The sequence below is a fragment of the Cryptomeria japonica genome, chromosome 3 (genome assembly GCF_030272615.1).
Source record: "Cryptomeria japonica chromosome 3, Sugi_1.0, whole genome shotgun sequence".
NCBI classification, from domain to species: domain Eukaryota; kingdom Viridiplantae; phylum Streptophyta; class Pinopsida; order Cupressales; family Cupressaceae; genus Cryptomeria; species Cryptomeria japonica.
In genome coordinates, this window is record NC_081407.1 from 499,660,618 (window position 1) to 499,684,602 (window position 23,985).

At 36.2% G+C, this 23,985-nt stretch overlaps 1 protein-coding gene and 1 long non-coding RNA gene across 2 annotated transcripts in view; both read right to left on the minus strand.

Moving 5' to 3' along the window:
• LOC131067459 (ruBisCO large subunit-binding protein subunit alpha) overlaps nucleotides 1-23,985 on the minus strand; it is a 45,025-nt gene that overhangs the window by 10,224 nt on the left and 10,816 nt on the right. The window contains exons 3-6 of the mRNA XM_058002471.2: nucleotides 23,342-23,463; nucleotides 23,019-23,226; nucleotides 22,777-22,922; nucleotides 22,368-22,674 (exon numbers count right to left, since the gene is read on the minus strand). Of these exons, the coding sequence (XP_057858454.1) occupies nucleotides 22,368-22,674; nucleotides 22,777-22,922; nucleotides 23,019-23,226; nucleotides 23,342-23,463 (783 nt within the window). The remainder of the gene's footprint in view (nucleotides 1-22,367; nucleotides 22,675-22,776; nucleotides 22,923-23,018; nucleotides 23,227-23,341; nucleotides 23,464-23,985) is intronic.
• On the minus strand, nucleotides 520-22,361 carry LOC131067460 (uncharacterized). The gene is made up of 4 exons (XR_009111814.2): nucleotides 13,880-22,361; nucleotides 13,053-13,726; nucleotides 12,748-12,944; nucleotides 520-606 (listed from the first exon to the last, which is right to left on the minus strand). It is a non-coding gene; the product is annotated as an uncharacterized LOC131067460 (long non-coding RNA).

The window sequence follows — 23,985 nt, forward strand, 5'->3', positions numbered from 1 at the left end:
AGGTATTTGACCTTTAAGTTACTATGTTGAGCATATTATAGTGCAAATTCCATATACAACTAATTTTGAAGGTGGCTTAAGATGCTATCATTTTTTCAGTGTTTTGCCAAATTTCAGGCATGGAGAGGCAACAGGGAGCAATGTTTGGGAACAGAAAAAAAAATCCAGATAATTTATAAAGTGGAGGGGGCAGCTATTAATATAATTTAATAAATTAATATTTGAATTTTTTAAAATACAAATAAAACGAAAATCCTTTAAAAAAAGTAATTCTCCAACTCTTGGAGACAGGTTTCAGGGACATCATTTTTTTCTAGATTACAAAAATAACAAAAGTAGTTGCATTTCATCATTTATGTAAGCAATGAGTAAAAGAAAGAGAAATTTCTACAAAGCTGTCCAGGTGTACAACATTTTGCATCATAGTTAGTGACAATTAATGTCTTCACCTTTATCTTCAGCATCTTGAGTGGAAATTGTACCACTGAACAAGAGTGCACCACTAAACTTTGTATATCATCTTCAATACTGTGTGATGTCTCAATGTCAACCATGTTGTAAACATTGAGAAAATAATAGCACTCTGTCTCCAGTTGTCTTCAGCATCTGAAAATGCAAGCCAAGTTTTGAATGGGTTGTTTTATAATATCAGTCAGGCGCTTCAGCATGTTCCCAAGGTATTCACTAGAGAGTAGAACTTGACAAAGATGTTCACAAGAAGTTGCAATGCCAACATATACATGTCAGAAATCTGAGCATCTTCACAAAGATCATTATTTTTACTTTCTGAATCATTTGAATGATGGTAGCATTACTTGGAACTGGGATTAACTGAGTAAACTAAAAGTATAAATGGAATTTAATTGATCAGGATAATCAAGAAAAACATACGAAACTAAAACATTGCTGAAATAATCAAAAAACATAGAAAAATGTTGCTTTTCTGCAGCTCAAAACAGGTTTTTTATTTTTTTGTTTTTAAAACGAGTGGGAGACTACAGGCGGCAGCCCCCAATAAGGTAAAGGCACAGCACCCCTCATGGGATCCAATTAATACCCTGAGGCCACAATGACCTTCATGTCACATGCCATTTTTATGATTTTATTGCTTTAAGCTGAGCTCCAAACTGTTTTCTGTTTTTTCCATAAAAAAAACATTTAAATGTCAATTTATTTAATGGTTGAATGGGCATCCTCCTATCCCCAGGATGGTCAAGGGAAATTTGGACATCCCCCACCCATCTTGAGAATGGCCCGACATCCCCTCTTGGATGGGAACATCCCTCGGGAAAATCCCCTAACCATTCAAAAAACTGCAAGATGTGTCCTGTCATTTGCCTAGAGAGGAACATCTACATTGATGTCCTTGCCCGTGCAAGGATGTCTCCAAGAAAAACACCCTATGGAGGCTTATACATGGAGATGGTTTGTCCCTTTAATGGCACACCTAATATATCCACATTTAAAAGTGTTATCCTCTTTTTTACCTTGGAAAATATTAAACTTTTCACATTCATTAAAACTTTAAAAGGATATGTGTCATTGATTTGATCTCTTGAAAGTGATGTTCATATTCCCAGTTGAATCTCAAGTTCTTGCTCAACTTGATTTAATCAAGTCCAAAACATTAATGAATGTCATTAAGTCTTGGTCGCAAATGTTCATAATCATTTTGAAATGTCAAATTGTCTATCAAAGTAGTCACTTTGTGGTTGTAATCACAAGCAGTTTGCACTTAGGCTCAATCTCCTAAAAGTGCTGCAAGATGGTTTACATTGAGTCACAATTTCCCTGTTAATCTGGTTTACATGAAGACGATCAGATTATTAAGCAATCTCAGTGACATAAATATAGGTTTTCCATGCAGTTTGCAGTCTCATAAAGTCATGCAATACCTTGGAAGATTAATAACAGATTCTAACTGGCTCTCCTCAAGTTTTGACATGTTAAATCCAAAATATATTGAGTCCAGATGCTATTTAGAGGTTCTACAGATGGCCGCTAGTAAACCTTGCTGTGCAATTTCAATTACATGATTAATTGAATCACTCAATCAGCGATAGCACAGAGTCTAAATTTGCATCCACTAGGCATTCAACAATGTTTGCATAGAATTGTCAGTGAAAATGTTGGTTGATTTGTATTTGTTGCAGAGTTTGAGGTGATTCAAATAAGGGAAGAATTGTAATTTTCATATTTTCACAAACTTATCTCTTGTCATCTGAGCTTTCTAAGTTTGCAATTTAATTAATCACCATTCTAGTCTAAGTTGGTGGAACTTTGGAGGACATTTGCACATTTCCTAAATATTTATATCCTCCTGCTCCCTGAAGTCCTACAATATACAAAGCTAAATGCTAAAAATAAAAGAAAATATCATTTTAAAAGCAGAAGATGGAACTTCAAGACATGCAGGTAAGTGCATAAGTGCCTTCCCACCCTCACAAACCCGCAAAGACTGAAATTCCACTAAACAATAAAGGAAAAAGTGAGAAATCCCTTATAAGGGCTGAATTGCAAAACCCACAAGGAAGTGCGGAAAATTCCAAAACCTTAGTTAGGTACTGCACCCTATTTCTGCAAGCTTATGTATTAAAAATAAAACAAACGATACAAAGGGAAGATGCAGACTTCTTCTTTGTATGTGGGCATTTTGCACAACTCCAGTCAAAACTCTACAACCGACAAAGCGAAAATCATGATATCTATGGAATTTCACATGCCCCTCATGCCATTTTAGCCAAACATGTGACTATTAAAGCGCTGGCAAGCCACATAGGCTATTTTGAACTTTTGCAAAATATTTCAAATGAAATGTGATCTCAAGAATGCCACGATCACAAGCTATTTTCAAAATAGATTGGTTGAAAGGTCTTCTGGAAAATCGCTGGCTTCGCTTAGAAGGACCCGGGGTGAATTTTGGGGAATTTCCAGCGAATTTGAAATTCAGTAGCAGAACCCAGGCCGAACTTTGGCAATTAAACATGTTTTTTCAATTTTTTTGAATTTTTTTTATTGCCTATTTGGTCAACTTGACCCTCCAACCCTAAAATAGACCACTAAAAAGGCCGAAAAGGTAAAACACATCTCATTTGGGGATGAGACACTTGACAGTGGTGTATTATGAATTTATTTGCTGCTGCATATATGTATATATTTCTTATTTTGTATTTTTATATGTTTTTGTACGAACGAACCCAAAGCGAACCCAAACCCACCCCAAAATAAATTTGAACAAATTTGTGAACCCGATTCTGGAACCAGAATCCAAATCCGAACCGGGACCGGCAACTTAGGTAATTGGCAGAAATAAAGCCAAAATCCAAAACCCTTGCCAGCATTCTTCTTGACTGTGCCGAAAATGGGGGTGTTCAAGCAGGGCATAGAAATCCATGGAAACATAATGGAAGAGTAATCTGTTCACAATGCTTTGAAAATTTCCAGCAAATGACATTTGCATGTGCTAAACTAATTTAACATCCCAGCGAACGTTCATGCCTACACATTGAGGCAATTTATTTACTTCCACCAATGCATAAGGGGTAGTAGAATTTGTCAGATGTTTTAGTTGCAACTACTCTAGTAATAATGTATGCAAATGGTTGAAACATGGCAAAGTACATGAACAGTTCAACAGAATACCACGATAAACTGAAACCTCTTAAAATGCAATGATTGCTGCAAGTGCACAAAATGGATTTGTTTATAAACTTTCAAAAACTTTCAAGCTAATGCGACTGTCAGTTGCAAAATCAAATTACATGCCTTTGCTAGCATCCTCTCTGTTAGAACATAATGTTATTAGGGGTCACACCCTTATAACATTTATATATTGTTCTAATATAAGGTTATAAAACCTTATATATTATATGCTGTATTAAGTGACTTGTTGTCACCCTTCCTCCTATATTTAAAGAGGTTCTCTCTTATTTGAGAGGGTGTAAATTTGGAGTTTTATAATGTTATATCACTATGCAGAGGAGGTATTATGGTCCACGTATCCCAAGTTCACTCTATTTATGATAGACTATATTAGCCGCCATCTCCTTAAATTAGCCTCTCTCACTTTCATTGCATAGTGCCTGTAGATCTTATATAATACAATGCTTTTACAAGTAGAAGATTTACACAGAGAAGAATTTACAATATGTCCGTAGGACTTAAAAATGCCAAAAGGACTTACTAATGCCTAAGGTCTTATGGCATCCCTATTAGGACTTGCTTATCCTTGAAGAACTTACCTTTAGGATTTAGCCAATCGGTGGTGTCATTGACATGCACACCCCCCCTCAATGGCATCACATAAGGCCAAGCATTGCTCAAATTTGTAACCACATTAAATTAAAAGATAACATGGTATCAAAGAAGGTTAGGCTACACTAATCATTTTTATAGGTTATACTAAAAGATGTGTAGATCTTGATGGGAAACCTCTTTATGCTTAATCAAAACATGCAAGACCACAAATCCTAGAAATCTACCAAAGACCATGTCTTCAAAATAAATGGTGCAAGTGCTCTTACATGGATGGTGTAATAACTTTAGGAAAGATGTCTTCTTTTTTTAGGGTGAAGTACTAGTTCTTGAATGTTTAAAGTTTATAATATTTTTGTAGAACTATAGTTTTATCATTTTAGTCCAAAGAGGAGAAATGAAACTAGAAAACAAATGAACCAGACGGAGCGCGTGCTTGGATTGAAAAGATTTGTCGAGCACACATCTCAAAGGTCAAGATTCGATCTATCCTAACCTTCAGAATGCAACCGGCTAATCTTATCTTCGTTCCAATGGATTCCTTAAGTGTACGTGTTTATTTATCGCATGAAACAATGCGCATGTCCAATTGTTCATATTTGGTATTTCAAACGACACCCCAGTTATATCGCAGAATCAATATGGCATTGAAGGTTTATGGGAGAGTTTCAAAAGGATACTTGTAAAAGTACCATCTTACTATATGATAATTGAAGTTATGTTACTCTTACCAAAGAATCGCATTTCTAAAGAGAGTAAAGCACATTGAAGATCATGGGCACCTCACTCAAGCAAAAGTATTCCCACTATCATAATTTCTCTCCAATTCTATTCAAGAGAAAGTATACTATAATCAGGAAGTAATAAGTTGGAATCTTAGCCATCACATATTAAAAACCTTTGTGCAATTATTGGCTTTAAGGTGATGCTATTCAAGGGGAGTGTACATGACACCTCCTAGTGGCTAAATCTTAGGTGTAAGATCTAATAGGCATATGACCTTAGGCATTAGTAAGTCCTAGCATTTTATATGTCCTATGGGCATATTGTAAATCTTCCACTATGTAATAAACCTAGGGAGAGGCTAATTTGAGGAGACCAAGGCTCCAATATAATTTTTTATAAGACCTCATAGCATCATTTTTAAAACATTGAGATTATAAATTATGACAAGATGACTTTCATGTCTGGAATGGATGATCTTCTTGATGGCATATGTTTGTGTCCCTATTTATCACTAACAAAGAAGATCTACGTTATTGGGGTACTTCATCTTTTTTGTTATGGAAATTGACACGTGATGCCCCTATTAACATTAAAGGGGAGGGTTAGAACATAATGTTATTAGGGGCCACACCCTTATAACATAAATATTGTTCTAATATAAGGTTATAAAATCTTATTATATGCTTTATTAAGCATATCCCATTTGAAATAATTATAATCTAATAAATATTAGATTATTAATTATTTATAAATGGGGGTTATTGAAAAGGTGTGACTAATGTTGTCACCCTTCCTCCTAATATTTAAGGAGTTTTATAATTAGTTATATCACTATGCACAGAACGTATTACAGGCCATATGGAAGTAAGGAGAAGTATCCCTAGGTTCAGTCTATTTAAGATAGACTATATTTTGTAAGTGTTTTAATTAAATGATGCTTTATGGGATTTTTTACCCAAAAAGGTTTTCCCCATGTATATCTTGTGTAGTGTGTACATTTATGGTTTCATGATTCTCATCTTATTTAATTTATATCTTGTTTATAATGATTAGTATCCTAAGATCCTAATTTCTAACACTCTCACACTTGTATTAAGATTGTAATCTTTAAAGAGGGATGTGTATAGTTCTAAAAGCATGATGAAAGGATATTTTAAGAACTTTGGTTGAACACCCTAACAAACATATGCCAATTGTCAGAACAGGGTTGAGCACTAGTACCAATTTAACAAAACATCTCAAGAGGCGTCATCTCAATGAATGTGAAGTTAAAATTCACAAAATGCATCTGTTGAATATATTTTACAAATTTTTAAATAAATACAGTTTGCAAACATAAAGGCACATTCCACAACCTTTCCCTGTATCTACATGACCTAAAAGGAATTTAATGCTGAGACTTGTCTTCATGGCATTCCTAATACAAAGCTTGGATTATTGTCATCCTAGCTAGCACGTGAAAGCTTATCTAAACTTGCATATACTCATTTTGTGGGTTTATTCAATGAAATTAGTGGAGATAATCCCTTCATGCCAACGTCTTTCATTGTTGAATTACCAAATGCTACAGAGACATCGAGCAAAATTTCAAGAAGTGAATTACAATCTTTTGGGAAGGAGAACATTGATGGCGGTAGGCTCACGAGAGAATCTTTGATATGAATGCTTTGCTATTTACTGCTAATGGAAATGAAGTAATGCCCCAATCCAACCCAGATTCCTGTTACCAAACAGAACGTCTTTTTTGATGGCCAGCTTATGAATGTTCATTTTATATGTTCTTTTTACAAACACACACTAGAGCTAAGGTTGCTTATCATGATATTGAGACCCTCAATTTGTAAGTGGATGCTTGAGAATGACGTAAGGGACATGCATAATCTTGCATTTAGCATGGATGCAATAGATTGTTAAAAGATGGGTCAATTTTTCAAGGTGGTTCTCTTGGGTATTTGTATAATGCGGTTTTAGAAGAATTTGTGAAGCAAAGTCTATAGAACAAACAGTAAGAGGAACCTATTATGTTAGCATCAATGCTATTGAAGTGTGCTTCTACGACTGGCCCATTGATATAAGACAGGCAGAACACCAACAACACATATCAAACATTTACTTAATGACATTGGAATTCCATATTTGCAGAATTTAACCGTGAAGTGTTTTTCAAAATGCTTCAATAGCAATCCCTACAGCCAATATGCAATAATTGTTTGAGAAAATGCTGCAACAATTGTTTGCACACCAACTTCCAACAAGGCATTAATATTTAATTATAAAGTCAGCCCTATTAATATTTGCAATTTATTTATTTTAACTGAGCTATTAAATATACATTCATTTTGAGGTTTTGGGATTGTATTTAAATATTTTGTAATGTCCAAAAGAGAAAAAGAAAATGGTTGTATAGGAAAATGGATAGTTTTTGTCTATTAATTGTAAAGTTATAGGATGGTACTAGGGTTAGATAACTCATCACATAACTGACGTGACTATTGGTCATTGCATTGTTGCCTTTTTGTATAGCAAGTATGCGAAACAAGGAACGGTGACTTTATGCCCAGTTGGCAGTTCGTGAAGAAAAAGTGGAATTTTCCCAGAACTTTATGTCTATCTGATTTTCATGATTCATGTATTATTCTCAAGTCTAATACAAAATCTTTTCCCTAAAAATTTCTTTGTGCCTTTCTGTAAATGCAGAATAATAAAATATTTTCAAATCTAAATGCCATATGCTGAATCGCACTTTGTATTCTATCTGAATCTGCACACCCTGCCCCTTTTCTATCTACGTGTTCATGGTCTATGTCTTAAGTGGCAAGGTTGGCCAATTTTCAGTCATAAAGTTCAAAATTCGACGAACTTAAAAGAAAACCTAAAAATTTGTTGTTGTTTGCCAAAAAAATTGTATGGATAGGGTTCAGGTTTTCTATTAGTATTAAAATATATTTTTTAAAGAGAGTCTTTGGGTGTTTAATCTGTACCAGCTGTGTTGAATTATTTGGCCGACATGGTGACCACTGCAAAATCGGACGATTCAAACGAGCTTGAGAGTTGTAGTTCGTGTTGTAAAATACCCTACTTCCAGATCTGACCAATGGCCAGATGTGTTTGAATCCCCCTCTCATTACTCCAATACCAGTTAGTCGATAACCCCTTTCTCTATCGCAGAATACTTCCCAACCAACCCACCATTGTCCATGACAAGTTTAGGTTTCGTTTTTATTTTAAGTTTTTTTGTTATTTAAACAAAATTTAATATATTTATATTTTGTTTTTCAAATGATTTTTTATTAATTTCATTTTTTTATTCAATGTTGAAATTTTAATTTTTTAAATTATAATACATTTATTATTCAATATATAAATTTCAATATTTTTCTATTTATTTATTAATAATATTTAAATTAAAACAAAATATTAAATTAGATTTTCAATTATAACATTTATTATTTAATATCAAAAATTAATATGTTTTTTATGTATATATTAATAATATTTAAATTACGGCCCATGCATGGGCTTGATTGGGTTAATCCAGATATGAATAGGCCTTTGGAGGTATCTTGGAAAAAGCCGGAGGAAGGTTGGCAATGGTGCATCCAAGGGCAATCCGAGCCCTTTAGAAATTGGTTTTGGCAAGGGATTGGACTGGGAGTATTATTGCTAAGGGTGCAAAAAAAACTAGATGATGGTACAAACAATGTGGTGGAGGCAATGGTGGCCCTTCAAGTGATTAAATTTGGGAAACGCCTGGGATTATCAAAAATACATTTGGAGGGCGACTCATTAATCATCATAAATGCAATCATTTCTAGAGAAGTGCAGGCTTGGTATTTGAAGAAGTACATTCTTGCAATTCGTAACGAATTGGCAACTCTACAAAGCTTCCAAATCAGCCACATCCGTCATACTAGAAATCAGGAAGCAGATACCCTTTCAAAATGGGCATTATCTTTTAATGATGTAGGTGAATTGGGAGTCGAGGATTTTCGCACTCTCATCCTCGACAACCGACATTCTTGGCATGAAGATGAATGAATGCTGCATTTATTTGACAGCAAGGGAGTTCAAGCGATTAAATTTGGGAAACGTCTGGGATTATCAAAAATACATTTGGAGGGCGACTCATTAATCATCATAAATGCAATCATTTCTAGGGAAGTGCAGGCTTGGTATTTGAATAAGTACATTCTTGTAATTCATAATGAATTGGCAACTCTACAAAGCTTCCAAATCAACCACATCCGTCATATTGGAAATCAGGAAGCAGATACCCTTTCAAAATGGGCATTATCTTTTAATGATGTAGGTGAATTGGGAGTCGAGGATTTTCGCACTCTCATCCTCGACGACTGACATTCTTGGCATGAAGATGAATGAATGCCGCATTTATTTGACAGCAAGGGAGAATGTTTGATGGGACAGGGGGCTTGAGGTGGCATTAAAAGGGGGCGCTAAGTGTCATTTTCTGCAGACTGTAGCAAAGTATTTCCCACTAAGCCGAGATTATGGAGGCCAATTTCCCTTTGGTGACCTCACGGCCTCGAGTAGCTTTCTTTGGTTTGGCCTCTGCGAAACGCTTGAAGGGGCTCTTCAAGTTTGGTGATGACAAATTTGTGCAAGTGAGCTCAGAGAGGTTTTTCTCCAAGCAAAGCATCGTTACAGGTCCAACATGGACATTGTGACAATGGTCATTGCATGGGGGCTGGAACTGGGTTAGGCAACGGAGAATGTCAAATGGGTGGGTACAAGCTATCCTAGATGATGAGTGGCTAATTGAGTTGGATTCCATTCTAGAGTGGGCGGTCCTGGGGGCAGGGTTTGATGTGAGCGAGGGAATTGAGGACCCAAATGCAATGGAGGTTCATGAATTGGTCCCATTTATCCGCTGGCCCACATATTGCAATCGAGATGAACGACGTGCAAAGGCTCTCATTGGGTGGGAATCATTGAAAACCTACCTCAAACAGAGAGAGGCTTTGGCGGGTGGTGTAATGGTGGTAGCTGATGGAAAAGCAAAAGGCAAGGGGAAATGAGGCCCAAGGCGAGGTAGGGTGGCGAAGGTGAAGCGGCAATTCACATGCAGGGAGACTTCGAGCATGAAGTAATTGGCTTCTAGTTTTTCATTTTGTGCTTTTGAGTAATGATGTTTGTTCGATTTCGTTTGTTGCAGGGGTCTGGTGAAATGTTTTGTCTAGTGATACGGGGTTTTGTTTTTTTGCTCCCTGGTGTAAATGGAGGATGTATGGGGTAGTTGGTAGGGCATGTATGGGTGGTAGGGTTTACGTTTAAACTTGTCAGTTATAATTGGTATGAGTCGTTACAGGATATTTTGGATTTTCTGGGGTGATGGTGTTTGTGCGGTGATGGCATTGGTTTTTTGCCACAATAACTAGGCATTTTTGATAGAATCATGTAATCTTTGTAATTTCTATACTTTTTATTAATAAAAGAAACTATTATTACTGATCAAAATATATATATATATATATATATATTTAACTTACAATATTTTAAAATTTATTATTATGTATTCAAATTTTACATAATATTGTTCTAATTTTTTCAATTCGTTACTTATATTTTTTTAAAAATTAAATTTATATAAGACAAATTTAATGCCGATTTTTCGAATTTTTTACCTTACCGAACTTCCTCTGAATTTTATTGTTGTAGAATTCAAATTTGAACCTTATGACTTAGGTCTGTGTAAAGTTAAATTCAGATTTCTATTTAACTCTATACACACTTTTCCTCTTGTTTATTATTTTTCCCATTTGTTCTTGAGTAATCCCCTATAGTTGTTTGTATTCAATCAATCTCTTTATATGTTTATTAGTTTCTGTTTTTCGTCCTTTCATACTTTCCTATAAAAATACATTACAACCCAAAACTACCCCTCCCCTATCTTGCAAGGGAGTTGCCGCTATCAAATGTAGTGAAAAAACACCCTCCCATGGTGATTTCTCCAATGTTGCAAATTTGTTTCCTCATCCTTTGGGTGAGTCTCTAAAACACAGCGAGATAAAATTTTGCCAATACAGGAATTGGCCCAAAAACACCAAGGGTACACACTAGCTAAAATGACATAACAAAATATTGATTCTATAATCAATGTTGACAGATTTGTAATCATAGACATCATAGTTGGCAGACTCAGACTTAAAATACTACTCAAATTTCTTTAGAAACCCAATTGTTTTGCAAAATTCAAAAACCAGATATGTCCAATAAGTTCATAAATGAATATGAAGTGTTATCTATTAAATTTGATTGATTTGAATGCAAATTGACTACAAAATCACATTATCATGTGAAATCCTAATGACCAATAAGCATGAACAATAGATAGCTAACAAAATGAAAATTGTATATACAACATTTTACATCTTTCTCTTCCCTTATCTGGTGAAAATTTAGGGAGAGGTTGAGGTTCTAACCCTTGAAGTCTGTTGTGGCTCCTCGCTTTGGTATAGAAGGTTGTGGTTTGACCTCCATCCTAGAAGTAGATGGCAATGACTCCTCCTTAGCCTTGTAAATATCATCTAATCCTATATCTCCTATTGCACCTACATTTTCCAATGCCTACCTCTCAAAACCAAGAATCTCATCTTCAGTAAACAATGGAGGTTGCCTATCCGCCCTATTCAATCTCATCCAAATCAATGGGATACTCTAATTTGTCCTATACCTTCTTGTGCACAATCGAAGGTTGTATTGCACAAAGACAAGGTCATTGAGGCATTTTTAAGCTAATTTGTTCCCCTTCTTCATGTGGATGGCCTCAAACAAGTTCCAATTGTGCTCACAACTCGATAAACTACAAGGTTGGCACAAAAAGCAAAGGGCAAATATTTGGAGATTTGGGGTATCTAAACCCTCCACAAAGAATCTACAAAATAAAATAGAGTTACAAAAAAAAGTCAAAACATATTTTATCAAATTATCAATAGTTGTAGGATATCACCTTGTGGTGTAGTGGTCAAGTGGTTGCATTGTTAATGGTGCAACCAATGTTCAAATCCCCATTTGGGCCAAACGGTGTTAATGTCAGTTTGGGCCCACCTTGGTGGGCATGCAAAGATTGGAGGACATACTGATGATTGTGGAGATGGAGATTGGAGAACGTGTAGGGGGTGGAGGACATGTGAGATGTTGAGGAGGAGGTGCTCAGGAGGAGCTTAAGGACCAACTGTGTTAGACCTTGTGCCAAACCCACGTTGGGCGTGTGTTGCTCGCGGATCTAGATCCTCATTGGCGTGTGCTGCTCGCAAACTCTATGTCGGACCCACGCAAGTCTTTCATGCCCGGTGTATCTATATCAAACCCACACAAGTCTTTTACTCCTACGAGCTCAAGTCCCTGCTAGGCTTTCATGCTCGCAAGTCTGGACTATTGGATTTGGGGATGAGGTCCCCCCCAATTTGTGTCCTCACTTGGCGATTGGACCAGGCTAAAACTCCATGTAACCAATCAAAAAAAAAATATCAATAGTTGTAAATTTCAAATTTGTAACTTGTAAGATGCATGTGATATAAAGACTCCAAATTTTTATACCTAGTGTATGAGTGGTTCTTCCTCAAGTAGCTAGCTCGAAAGAAAAGAACCTACCCCTTCTAACCTATAATTGTATGATTCTTGGACGATAAGATCTCTCACCTCAACCCAGGGTGTCATTCTGTGAATACAAGTTGTGAGGCCTTCCATAACCTCTCCATTAGGAAAAGAGAAGCCATCTGAAGAAAAAAACAAGGTTTGACGAAGTACCTTGCTGCATGGATGGGTTGGTGGAGTTGATTGTTCCACCTTCGAAGAATGATCTCCCAAATGGGATCAAATCTAAGGTTGTCCCTCTTGTAATATTGTATGGACTCTTTGGCCCTATCCATGGACTCATTAATATACCCCATTAGGTTTTGATCCCCATCTACCAAACAAAGAACTCTAACCAGGGGCTCTGACACCTACAATTTGCAAATAAAAAAAGATTGAAGTTAAAAGTTTATAATTAAAGACTTAAATTTAAAAACAAAATATTCAATTTGAATTTGAATTCAAAGTTTTGAGGTTACCTTCACGATCTCTATAGCTCTCTGTGCAAAAAAGTTGTCAACCCTCGTTCCTTCAGGATTCTTTTAATAAGATGAGGCTAGCCATACTAACTCACAAACATCTGTTTCAAAAAAGTCAACAAGCCAATAATGTTTTGCAACATTAGGAAAATCATTGGAAACCTTGTGACACTCGATCTTACCAGCTCTTTCCCTTGGGTGTGATCTTTCGTCAAATTAAGAACCCAAGGGTGATTGTAAATAAATTTTGTTATGCTCCTTGCATCATCTACAACTGGTCTCACCCAATAAAGTTTGTTTATGTCCTCCAAAAGAAAGTCAAGACAATTTCCCATACAAGGTGTCCAAAAAAGTGTCTTATGTTTGTTTCAGAGCAATCTCCTAGCCTCCACATATGTTGTTGCATTATCAATTATGATTTGTACCACATTCTCTACAACCTCCGTGACAACTTCCTCCAATGTTGGACATATTGTTTCCGCATATTTGACTTTGTTAGAGTCATCACCTGATTTGAAAATGTCACCTCACTATTTGAAGCTACCAATAAAATGATAATAGTGTGGGTTTTCCCATCTATCCACCCATTTGAAACAATAGTGCAGCCATATTTTTTCCATTGCATCTATTCTTCCACTATTAGCCTTGTCCTTTTGGTTGCATTTATAAGCAACCTACAAGTACAAAATGAAAGTACAAAAATTTTAATTTTTAAACACAACAAAAAACCTAAATTCAACATTAATTACTATAAATTAATGTACATAAATTTAGACTAAAGTTCAACATAAATTACTGAAAGTACAAATTAGCATAAATTAACTAACCTCCCACTAAAATCTTTAAGAGAAGGCACCTTCAAGCTTATTCCTACACCCATCAATGTAGTTACCAAATTCTCCCAATAAGGTCTATTTGCAACATTGAAAGGAATGTTGCTGAAGTACCAAAAATCAACACGTGTCACATCTGCATGTTCATGCACCTCCCTATTCCACCATATAGCTTCCAATGATAATTTTGCTCTAGATGTGCTTTTGAGCAAAAAAAAAATTGTGGAATGTGTGTAGGTGTAGGTATGGCACTCTACTTGAAGTAGATGAAGTGGAGGTCGATTTGCTTCAGATGCATGGACCACAAAGAGAACCCACTATGCCTTGACATGTCATCTTCATCTAGTTCTAGTTGTACTTTACGACAATGACCACTAGCTATGGATGCTGCTATGGCTGCTCTTGTCTTCTCCTTTCGCTATATTTTCTATATTGCCAATGGTTGCAAAATAAGCATTCATATATCTTTTTATCTTTTTAATAATGTTGACACGGGGTTTGGCATCACGATGAGTAATGCCTACAATATGGTATTTGAGATGATTTATGCCTCCATGATATAAGTTTGTGCATCTACTACAAACAATTGTCGCATGTATCAGTCCTTGATAGGCATATTTCCAAGCAGGGTCTCTAGCTCCAATAGGAGTGCCCATAATCAGCAGTGGCACTGACAGGGTGAAGCCTGAGGCTGAACCTAATTCAGAAGCTTCTCTATTTGCCATCATATGATGTATTTAACCTACACATACAAAGAAAGCACAACATTTCAATGTTTAAATACAAAAAATTAACGTAAATTCAACAAGAATTGCTAAAATCAACATTAAATTAGTTTAAATTAAATATAAATTACTCTAATTAAGTAAAAAATGGTGATCAATCTAATTTTTTATAAATAAAATGCAAAAATAGTATTTAGTTTTCGCATAACATGAAAAATTTTTACCAAGATGTTGGATTTTGCAGCCAAAATGAAGTAAAATATTTAAAGATAAACAAAAAACAAAAAACCCTTTTATTGACATGTGCTTCAACTTTGCCTTCCAATTCACCAAAAAACAATTTATTGACATGTGAAGGCTGTGTTCAAAGATGGGAGGGCCGTTGGGGGTTTTGTAGAGAAGAAACGCCTTTTTTAGCACTTTTGTGTGTTTTCTGTCTATTTTTTACTCAAATGACCCTTTTTGTCCACTGGCCAAGAGTTTTTGGCACAGACTTACAGACTTCCTAGCGAGTACTTGCCAAAAAATGGCAAGTATTTCAGAAAATTACTTGTTTTGAGTTTGACTTTTGAGTACCCAACAAGTCTGCCATATATGATAAACTAAGTTACCGGGTTCGGCACTCAGAGCCCAAATACTGGTCCTGGTTCGAGTTGGGTCTCAGTTCGAGTTTGGTTCGCGTCCGGTTCGGTTCGACAACAGTCATTAAAGTCAATACACCCACGTTGCAGTTGTCGTCGACGAAAACACTTGTTTGTAGGTTGTCGTCGATGAAAACACCCATTTGCAGTTGCCGACACTAGTTTGCAGTTGATTGTCGATGGAGGGAGAGATAGAGTTGTCGTCGATGAAGGGAGGGATTCGACGAAGAAGGGTGGGCTTCGAACAGTGAAGCCTTCGATAATTAATTGGCTTTCGGTTTATTATTTTACACTTTAAAAGCTTTTCTATAAATTCATAATTCACTGATTTATGATTTTATACACAATAATAAACCCAAACCAGTGCCCGAACCCGAACCCAGTAACTTAGATGATAAACATAATATAAAGCATAATTTATATTGAGAGATGTCAAAAAAAGAAAGATTGCAGCATGCATAGCAAACAGGTACATCGAGCAACAAGCTTAAAAATACAAGTCATCAACCAATCAATATCTCATAAATTGCTACCCTACCTCTTCCTCCATTTCCTTAAGAAATCTAGGACATCACCCAAACCCATGGGAATGCATCCATGTGGAACATTGATTAATGATTATTTATCCTGCTTGTGGAATATTGAGAGATGTCAAAAAAACAAAGATTGCAGCATGCATAGTAAACAGGTACATTGAGCAACAAGGTTAAAAATCCAAGTCATCGACCAATCAATATCTCATAAATTGCTACCCTACCTCTTCCTCCATTTCCTTAAGAAATCTAGGACATCACCCAAACCCATAGGAATGCATCCATGTGGAACATTGATTAATGATTATTTATCCTGCTTGAGGAAGATTGTGTAAACCCCAAGTCAAAATAATTAATGTATAAGCACATTTATAAATATGACAGTCCTATTACACAAATTAAAGTAAAATGTAGCTGCAAAATATTACATCATGATACCATGTATCTTATCTTTGGAGAAAGGATAAGAATCATGGAGCGTGCTCTGAGTCAGTCCTGGCTGACTAAACCTTTTTAGTCCTGACAACTTTTGAAAAACTTGAGATTGCTTAAGAGTTCATATTCAACTGTGTCCCAAATAGTTTAATATCTATTTCCAAGTAGTCTAATTCAAGGGTGTGTTATCCAATAAAAAATTAGCAGATTCAATGCAAGTATGCAGTCTCATAATTGCTTTAGCTCGTACCAAAAACAAACATTTCCAAATATAATTCATTAAATACCTTTAAGCAAAGATGGAAACTTTTCAAAATCTTTATTGAAACTTATTTTGATCTTACAACAAGTTACAGAATTGTTCTCGCGCCTCTGAGAGAACTAAGAGAACCCCACCAGAAAATCTGATAAAACTCCATGCAAGTAATTGTAATTTAACAGAAATTTGGAAATGATTCTAACTGGAGCTCCAAAATTCCCAGTTGAACTGAAAACACGGAATGTGAGATCCTAGAAGCACTTGTAAAGATGAAAATGTAAATAGTCTAGTTCAAGGTCATGCTTATCCAATGAAAAAGTAGCTGATCCAATGCAAGCAGTGCAGTATCATAATAATATTGACTGGTATTAAACACAACTGCTAGAATTAAGACGTTTTCAAGTGGTTTAACTCTAATAGTATGGGTAAAATTCCATGTGTGGAATGATTAAAATTATTCAATTAAGAGCACAAGCACAGATATCATGGTAAAATGACAGATTATCTAAATATCAACAGCAGATCATAACAGATCCAATAACACATTTGCACAATATAAGTATCAACAGATAAAAATAGCAGGAATGACAACAGATCTTCCTATGACGGTGAAGTAGATAAAGTCTGTAGATATCAAATCTGACATGGATATTGGCAGATGACAAATGCAAAAATGATGAAATAAGTAGAAATATTTTAAAGGGGTGACCAATGAAGTGCACTCAATTAAGAGAGGAAAACACAACTTGATGCCTAAAAATTAACATTTTAACTCCTCTATCTAACTAGCATTAGGTTGGTGTAAACTCATGTCCTAATGAGACCAACAAATTTAGAAATTAAAATGTGACTTGCTCAATTGTTTTACACTATACATGCACACTGTTGCATGAGGACACCCCTTCATAGCCTTAAGAGGCAGAGGACTCCTCTCCCTTCACTGCCAACCCACTCCACACATTCCCTCTTCCATGCCCCAGAAGCCTTTTGAAGGAGGGGGTGGGCAACCAGGCAACCCAAGTATGTTGGAGGTTGTCTCTAACTGCTGGGAGTGTGTCCCCAACTTGTTGGGGATGTCCTTGAGACAAGAAGAAGTCCACACTGACAACCAACGTCAACCAAAAAACAAAAACAAGAATGCAAACTTTATAAAGAACAAAAAGGGGTGGGAACCTTCACCCCTCAACCCAAAAACAATAGCAAAATTGAAATGTTATTTACAGAATTGCATGAAAGAGGAAAAGAGAGGAAAGAAGAAAATAAAAGAAATTATAAGAGATGGGGAGAAGTTTTTAGACTAGGTAATTACATTTTCCATTCTTTTGTTTTTATGTGTTCGTGAAAAGAAGCAATTTACTATTTTCTTTACAGTTTGTTTTCTTTCAGCAGTATACAGCAAGAGTTTACGCATTGATTAGGAGATGGAGGTGAGAGATGCGAGTTAAAGTGAGATGAGGAAGATGGCAGTTGAGCGAAAAGGAAGAGGTCAGTTGAGAATGCCACCCAATTTGATTCACCATCAATTGTTGAAGCAACATGCAAGGGGGGCATTCAAACCAAGAAAAGCATTCCTTTAATTTGTGATTGTTTTTGACACAAAGAAACCAAGGAATTCTGGGGGCACTGCTATGAGAAAGCAATATTTACAAATTTACAACGATGAATGTAAAGGAAACATCATTATAATAAGGTTGCTTGTAAAAAAACTCACTTTACAAAAGGGCTGAAATGCAAAGGTTAACTAATGGGGATCACCCTTATCTCATTGCATCTTGTAACTTCACTCCTAGGATTTCTTCCATGCACACTTCAAAGGTTGCTTTCCCAATTCCAGGGGCTCCAAATATTTATGTGTAGGTGGAAGAATCGTCATCCAAAGAAATAGGGAAGGCTTCAAGATCTATTTCAGTTATAGATTGGTAATAATATGTATGGCGTGAGGGGGTAGTTGATGCAAGTAGTGGATCCTTCTTTGCTGATTGTATTCGATTTCACATTGCTTGGTCTCCTTTTTACAAGGAACTATTCCATAAGACATATTTAAAACCAATCAATCATATGGGCTTCTAAAACAAATAAAATTGAGAACCTTCATTTGTGGTAGATCCTGAAAAATTATTTACAAATGTCCACAAATGACTAACAATAGATCAAAGGTACTGGAACATAGAGTAAGTGCAATAGCAAAAGATTGGAGCAAGAAAAGGAGACCCTAGAAAAGAGGCAAACACAAAAGGGGACTAATCAACAAAAGGTCACAAACCCCCAAGTGAACACAATATAGATAGAGGAGTAGGACACCATACTATAATAAACAAAAGGTGACCATCTAGGGCAACTGAAATCCTCAAGTGTCTGCACTCTGAGACACAATGGAAGACCAATGGTGATGTCATTGATCACAGTAGGACTACCAGTACAAAGTCTAAGAATGCTTGCCAAGGAGAATCTAAAGCTAGGGAATCCAGGCTGGACAATCCTAAGCGGTAGCTGACGTCATGCAGAACTTCCCTAACATTCAAGGCCAAAAAACTGCAGGTAATAGGAAAAAGCTAGTAATATGAGCACTGAAAAACCACAACAGGGAACTTAGCTGGAAAAAATGTTGGTTTCGTTGATGTTTGGGGTAGTACACATGCAAGTTTATGTGCAAGGAAGTAGTTTCCTGTAAGAACATTATTGGACCACTCATATGTATGATCTAGAAGGATTTGGAACCTTCATCATGTCACAGATCAATGGTAATCTTCATGTAATGTTGTCTTTACTACCATTTTTAGGACCCTCCCAAGCATGCATGATCATACCGCAAAGTCCAAAACTCCTCATACTCTGCATTACATGGCTCCAAAAGTGTCAGTGGTATTATCCTCCAGAATAAGCAGAAAATGAAAATGGAGAATACAAGGGACTAAAGGCATATGGATTATTTCCTTGAAACTTTGTATTTTTCATCGAACTTTTCATCATACAATCATGCATTACACTTCTAGCATGGTGTGCTATTGTCTTTGTGTTCTCTTTGCCTCAGCACTTTAATTGTTGCGGTTGGTGCACTCTATCACTTCCTAGTAATTTCCAAAATAACATGTATGCACAAAATCAATTTCTAAATAGGAAAAGGGTAGAAGGCCCCTCTTAGATCACACTAATCAGAAATGCACAAGGCAATAAGTAGATCTAACAATGAGCTAGAAGCAATGGATAGTATACTGAGCAGGTCAATAAGGTAATACATTGAAGTAAAGAAATAAACTAAAGTAATATGTGAGGCAATAAACAAATGTACAATGATCATGCAATATAAACAAACCATAGAACATAAATTAATGATACCTGCAAAATGAATGGAATAGAACAAAGAGTTACCTAACTGTGCTGACTTCTTGGTGCTTTAATGTTTCCATTGGCTTGAGCACTTGCGGAGACATAGTTGTAAGGAAGTCAAGAAGGATTAAGAAAACCCTAGTAGACTCCAAGGACAACTTGGTATACTTTGCTTGTGGATTTCCTATTCCTGGATCTCTAAGAGTTTTTATTGCAGCTTTACTTCCTTTTGGTGAAGTTCTTTTACCCTCAAAGTTCAATCCAAATCTACATATTTATGAGCATACAGCAGATCAAGGATAATCCTATACATGGGTTCCTAATCCTAAGTATAATTCCAAAAGCCAATATCACCATCCATAAAGGTGAAGTTGACAATAGTTCATTCAACACAACAGAATTGAACTTCATTAGCCGTGGGAAATGACATTGGCTAGATTTCATCCAATAAACCAAGGCAATAAAAAGGGTCCTAGGTAGCTAAAAGAAGTTAAGAACACTGATCAGACATCATAAAGACAATATAGTAGGCACCATGAATAAGGAGTTAAGGAAAATGAATGTCATGAGGACAAAATAAGGATATATAGGAGGCTCTATGTTAGAGTACAAAGGGGAATTTGGAAGGAGGGGAAATGTGGAAATACAGACCTACAACACCTCTCTCCACATGAATAATCAAATCGTCTCACTCCAACCCCAAACTTGGGAGGCCAATGCACCAGCAAGTACTTGACAAAACAATACATAACACATTTGAATCCATTTTTAGTGTGTAGTCCGTTGGCGCCTGTGGGCCCCAGAATAGTTGTATCAAAGTGCATTGCCTAACAAATTATAATAGTATTATAGTTTATCATCTAAATCTTCCTCTCAAGTTTGTGTGCCCACTCACACGAGGTCTAGCTACAAGAAGCTTGGTATTGAAACTCATGACCCTTCATCCTATGAGTCCCATAGATGGCAAACAAAATCATGCCAAAGATGGCAACTTCATAAAAGTTTCAAAAGACAATAGAGAATGCCTTGCAGTGACAGAGAAACGAACTAGAGAAAAATGAGGCATAAGGAAAATGTGGGATCGTTGATGACTTTGCTCAAGCCTTAAAGTACAATCTATGTCAAACTTGTCCACCTCATCAATCAATAAATTGTTTGAGGCCAAAAACCATACAAGTTAACCTAGATATTATTCTATTTTAAGGTATGATAGATGTTGATCCTCTAGTTAATTTGCTAAATGTAATATGCTCCTCTTTTGCAATTAATTCATTTGTTGATCAAGAAAATGTCACCTTTACCCTTATGCAAGTTCCGTTGCCTTAAAAAAAACAGTGAAACAACTACTGCAGTACTCCTAAGTTAGATTTACATCAAGTTATCATAATTTCATCAAGGTTGCAGCAAGTGGTGAATCTGCATAATAATCTACTGCTCTTTTTCATGCACCAACTTCCAAAGCATAGAACAAAGTTTTATTGGAGACCTTAAGGCGTGCTTGCAAATTAAAATCAAAATCAAAATCAAAATATATCCAAGAATGATGATTCCAAATACCAAGACAACTTGTAGAATAAAAGTGACTCCTGCATGAACTATTAGTATTAGTAGCAATGGATGGCACACACACAAAAATGGCTCTGCAACAATGTGTTTCTTTATTGGTCACCTACATCCAAGAACAAAGAGATAACCAGCTCCTAATACAAGAATGTCTACTTAGACAGATTGAATGTCTTGATCTGCTAAGGCAAAACTTTACCTCCAAAGTGAAGCAAAGGCTGCAGAGGAGATCCTTACCATTGAATAAAAACGCATTAACCTGCAGAGGTAGAAAGTTCAAATAGAAGCTAATCACAGCACACTGTGCTGCCAACACCATGGATGTTCCATGCATTCCATATCACATTGGGTGTCCCATGCACTGCCACTCTCCAAATCTGCAAGACATCTATGATGCTCCCACAGGTGAATATGAACTGCTCTAACAACAAGAGGCATCAAATAAACCAGCATGGACAGATCTAAAGATACGCTGCCATTTTGTGAAGCATAATATAGCTACCTTTCTTTTCCTAATTTGAGCATGCTACTTCTCTTGTGGCTAGTGTAGGTCCATTGGTAGCACTGTTGTTCTCCATATAACCATTGTATATGCAAACATTACCTTTGTCTTTTACTAATTGGGTAACCTCCTTGCATGTAATTTTCCCTTCCCTCTAGCTGTAATCTCCACTCTGGTTTTACTGTTCTTTCCAATTGAAGGCTCTTATATTTGTTTTTAATCATCAATGCAACTATCTTTTTTATTAATAAATAAAAAAAGGTGTTCAGTATAAATTTGTGAGATTCAAAGGTGTGTAATTTATTTACTTGCACTCAAAAGTCTCAAATAGCGCAATCACATTTGGATTTTGTTCCTCTCGTATGAAGAGATTTATTGCAATATCACAAATGCACCAAACAGTGACACATGAATCCCCTTCATTTTTAATTTTCATATAAGATGACCTTGTCCAGAATCCTTTAAAAGTTCAAAATATCATCAGTATACAAACTTACCTGTCATTATAGCAATATCCTGGAGTAAAGACTTCTTTCTATCACCATATCCTGGAGCTTTGATGGCTGCAACTTTGATTAGCCCACGCATTTTATTTATAACCAATGTAGAAAAAGCCTTCCCCGAAATTTCTTCTGCAATCAGGAGCAATGGAACACCCAACTGTCTGATCTTTTCCAGCACACCAATTATATCTTTTTCTCTTTCAATTTCCTGGTCTGTGACCAAAACTCTGGCATTCTCAAACTCCACAGTCAACTTTCCTTGGTTAGTGACAAACCGAGATGAGATATAACCCTTATCAATCTGCAGATGAAAATAGTTTCAACTATTACAAAAAAAAAATACAGAAGACATTGATCTCCTCCAAGAGACTGGTTAGAGTAGTATGTATTTTATCTATCTCACCTTCATTCCCTCCTCAACAGTAACAGTGGTTTCAAAAGATGATGAAGAGTCCATGTACAGCACTCCATCAGGCCCAACTTTATCAATTGCATCAGCAATCATTGTTCCAACAAAATCATCATTTCCTGATGATATTGAAGCAACAGCTGCCCAAAAAAATTTGACCATGGTAAGAATGTTTCACATTACATATGGTCTATGCCTTGTATGAAGGAGCACTGTTAAAGATCCTGTCCACAAACCTTTAATATCCTTTCGTCCTTTTACAGGTTTGGACTTTCTCCTCAGCTCTTCAAGAAGCCCTCGCACTGTTTTATCTATTCCCTTTTTCAGAGAAACTGGATTAGATCCTGAGCTGACATAAAGAAGCCCAAGGTTGACAATCTCTCTTGCCAGAACAGATGCTGTAGTTGTTCCATCACCAGCTGAATCATTGGTCTTGCTAGCAACCTGCACAATTACCTTGCTCAGTATCAATTAGCCAATATAACTGCAGTGTGCATTCATCACAAAGTTTTTTCATACAAATTAAAAAAAATTAAACTCTAACTCCAATAAACATTACCTCCCGGATCAATGCTACTCCTGCATTTTCCATTGCATCAGGAAGATCAACTGCACGAGCAATAGTGACTCCATCATTAATCACCTTTGGAGTTCCAGAATTGTCTAAGACAACATTGCGTCCTGAAAAATTTCCTTTTGTAGGTTATGACCTTCATCTTAGAAAAGCAGAGTGGGCCAGAAAAATAGACAATTGAGTAAAAATTGAGAAGAGAATTAGAAATGGATCAGAAAATGAAAACTGAGAGCACAACTCGAAATGGATGATAATGTGAAATGCAAGTAAACAATAGAGATGGTCAAGAGATAGATTTACATGTGGAAATAGATCTGGAAACAAAGGACATACTATGGTAACTGAAACAATCTTGTAATTTTTAGAACAGCATTCTCATAGGCACTATCATTAGGCAAGAAAAGCCTCAAACCACACAAGCAGCTCTGAGCAATGTTAGAATCAAAGGAAGAGGGTTTCACACAAAACCGGGGACTGACACCCAAAATCCTGCTTCCTGATGCGCAAAGTTGTTAGCATGCATGGTGCCTTTATAAGTCTTCCCTGTTGCACAACCATCAACAATTTTATCATGCCTGGGTAGACAATTTTATTATCATTCAAACTTCAAATCTAAGTACTAGGTTCTC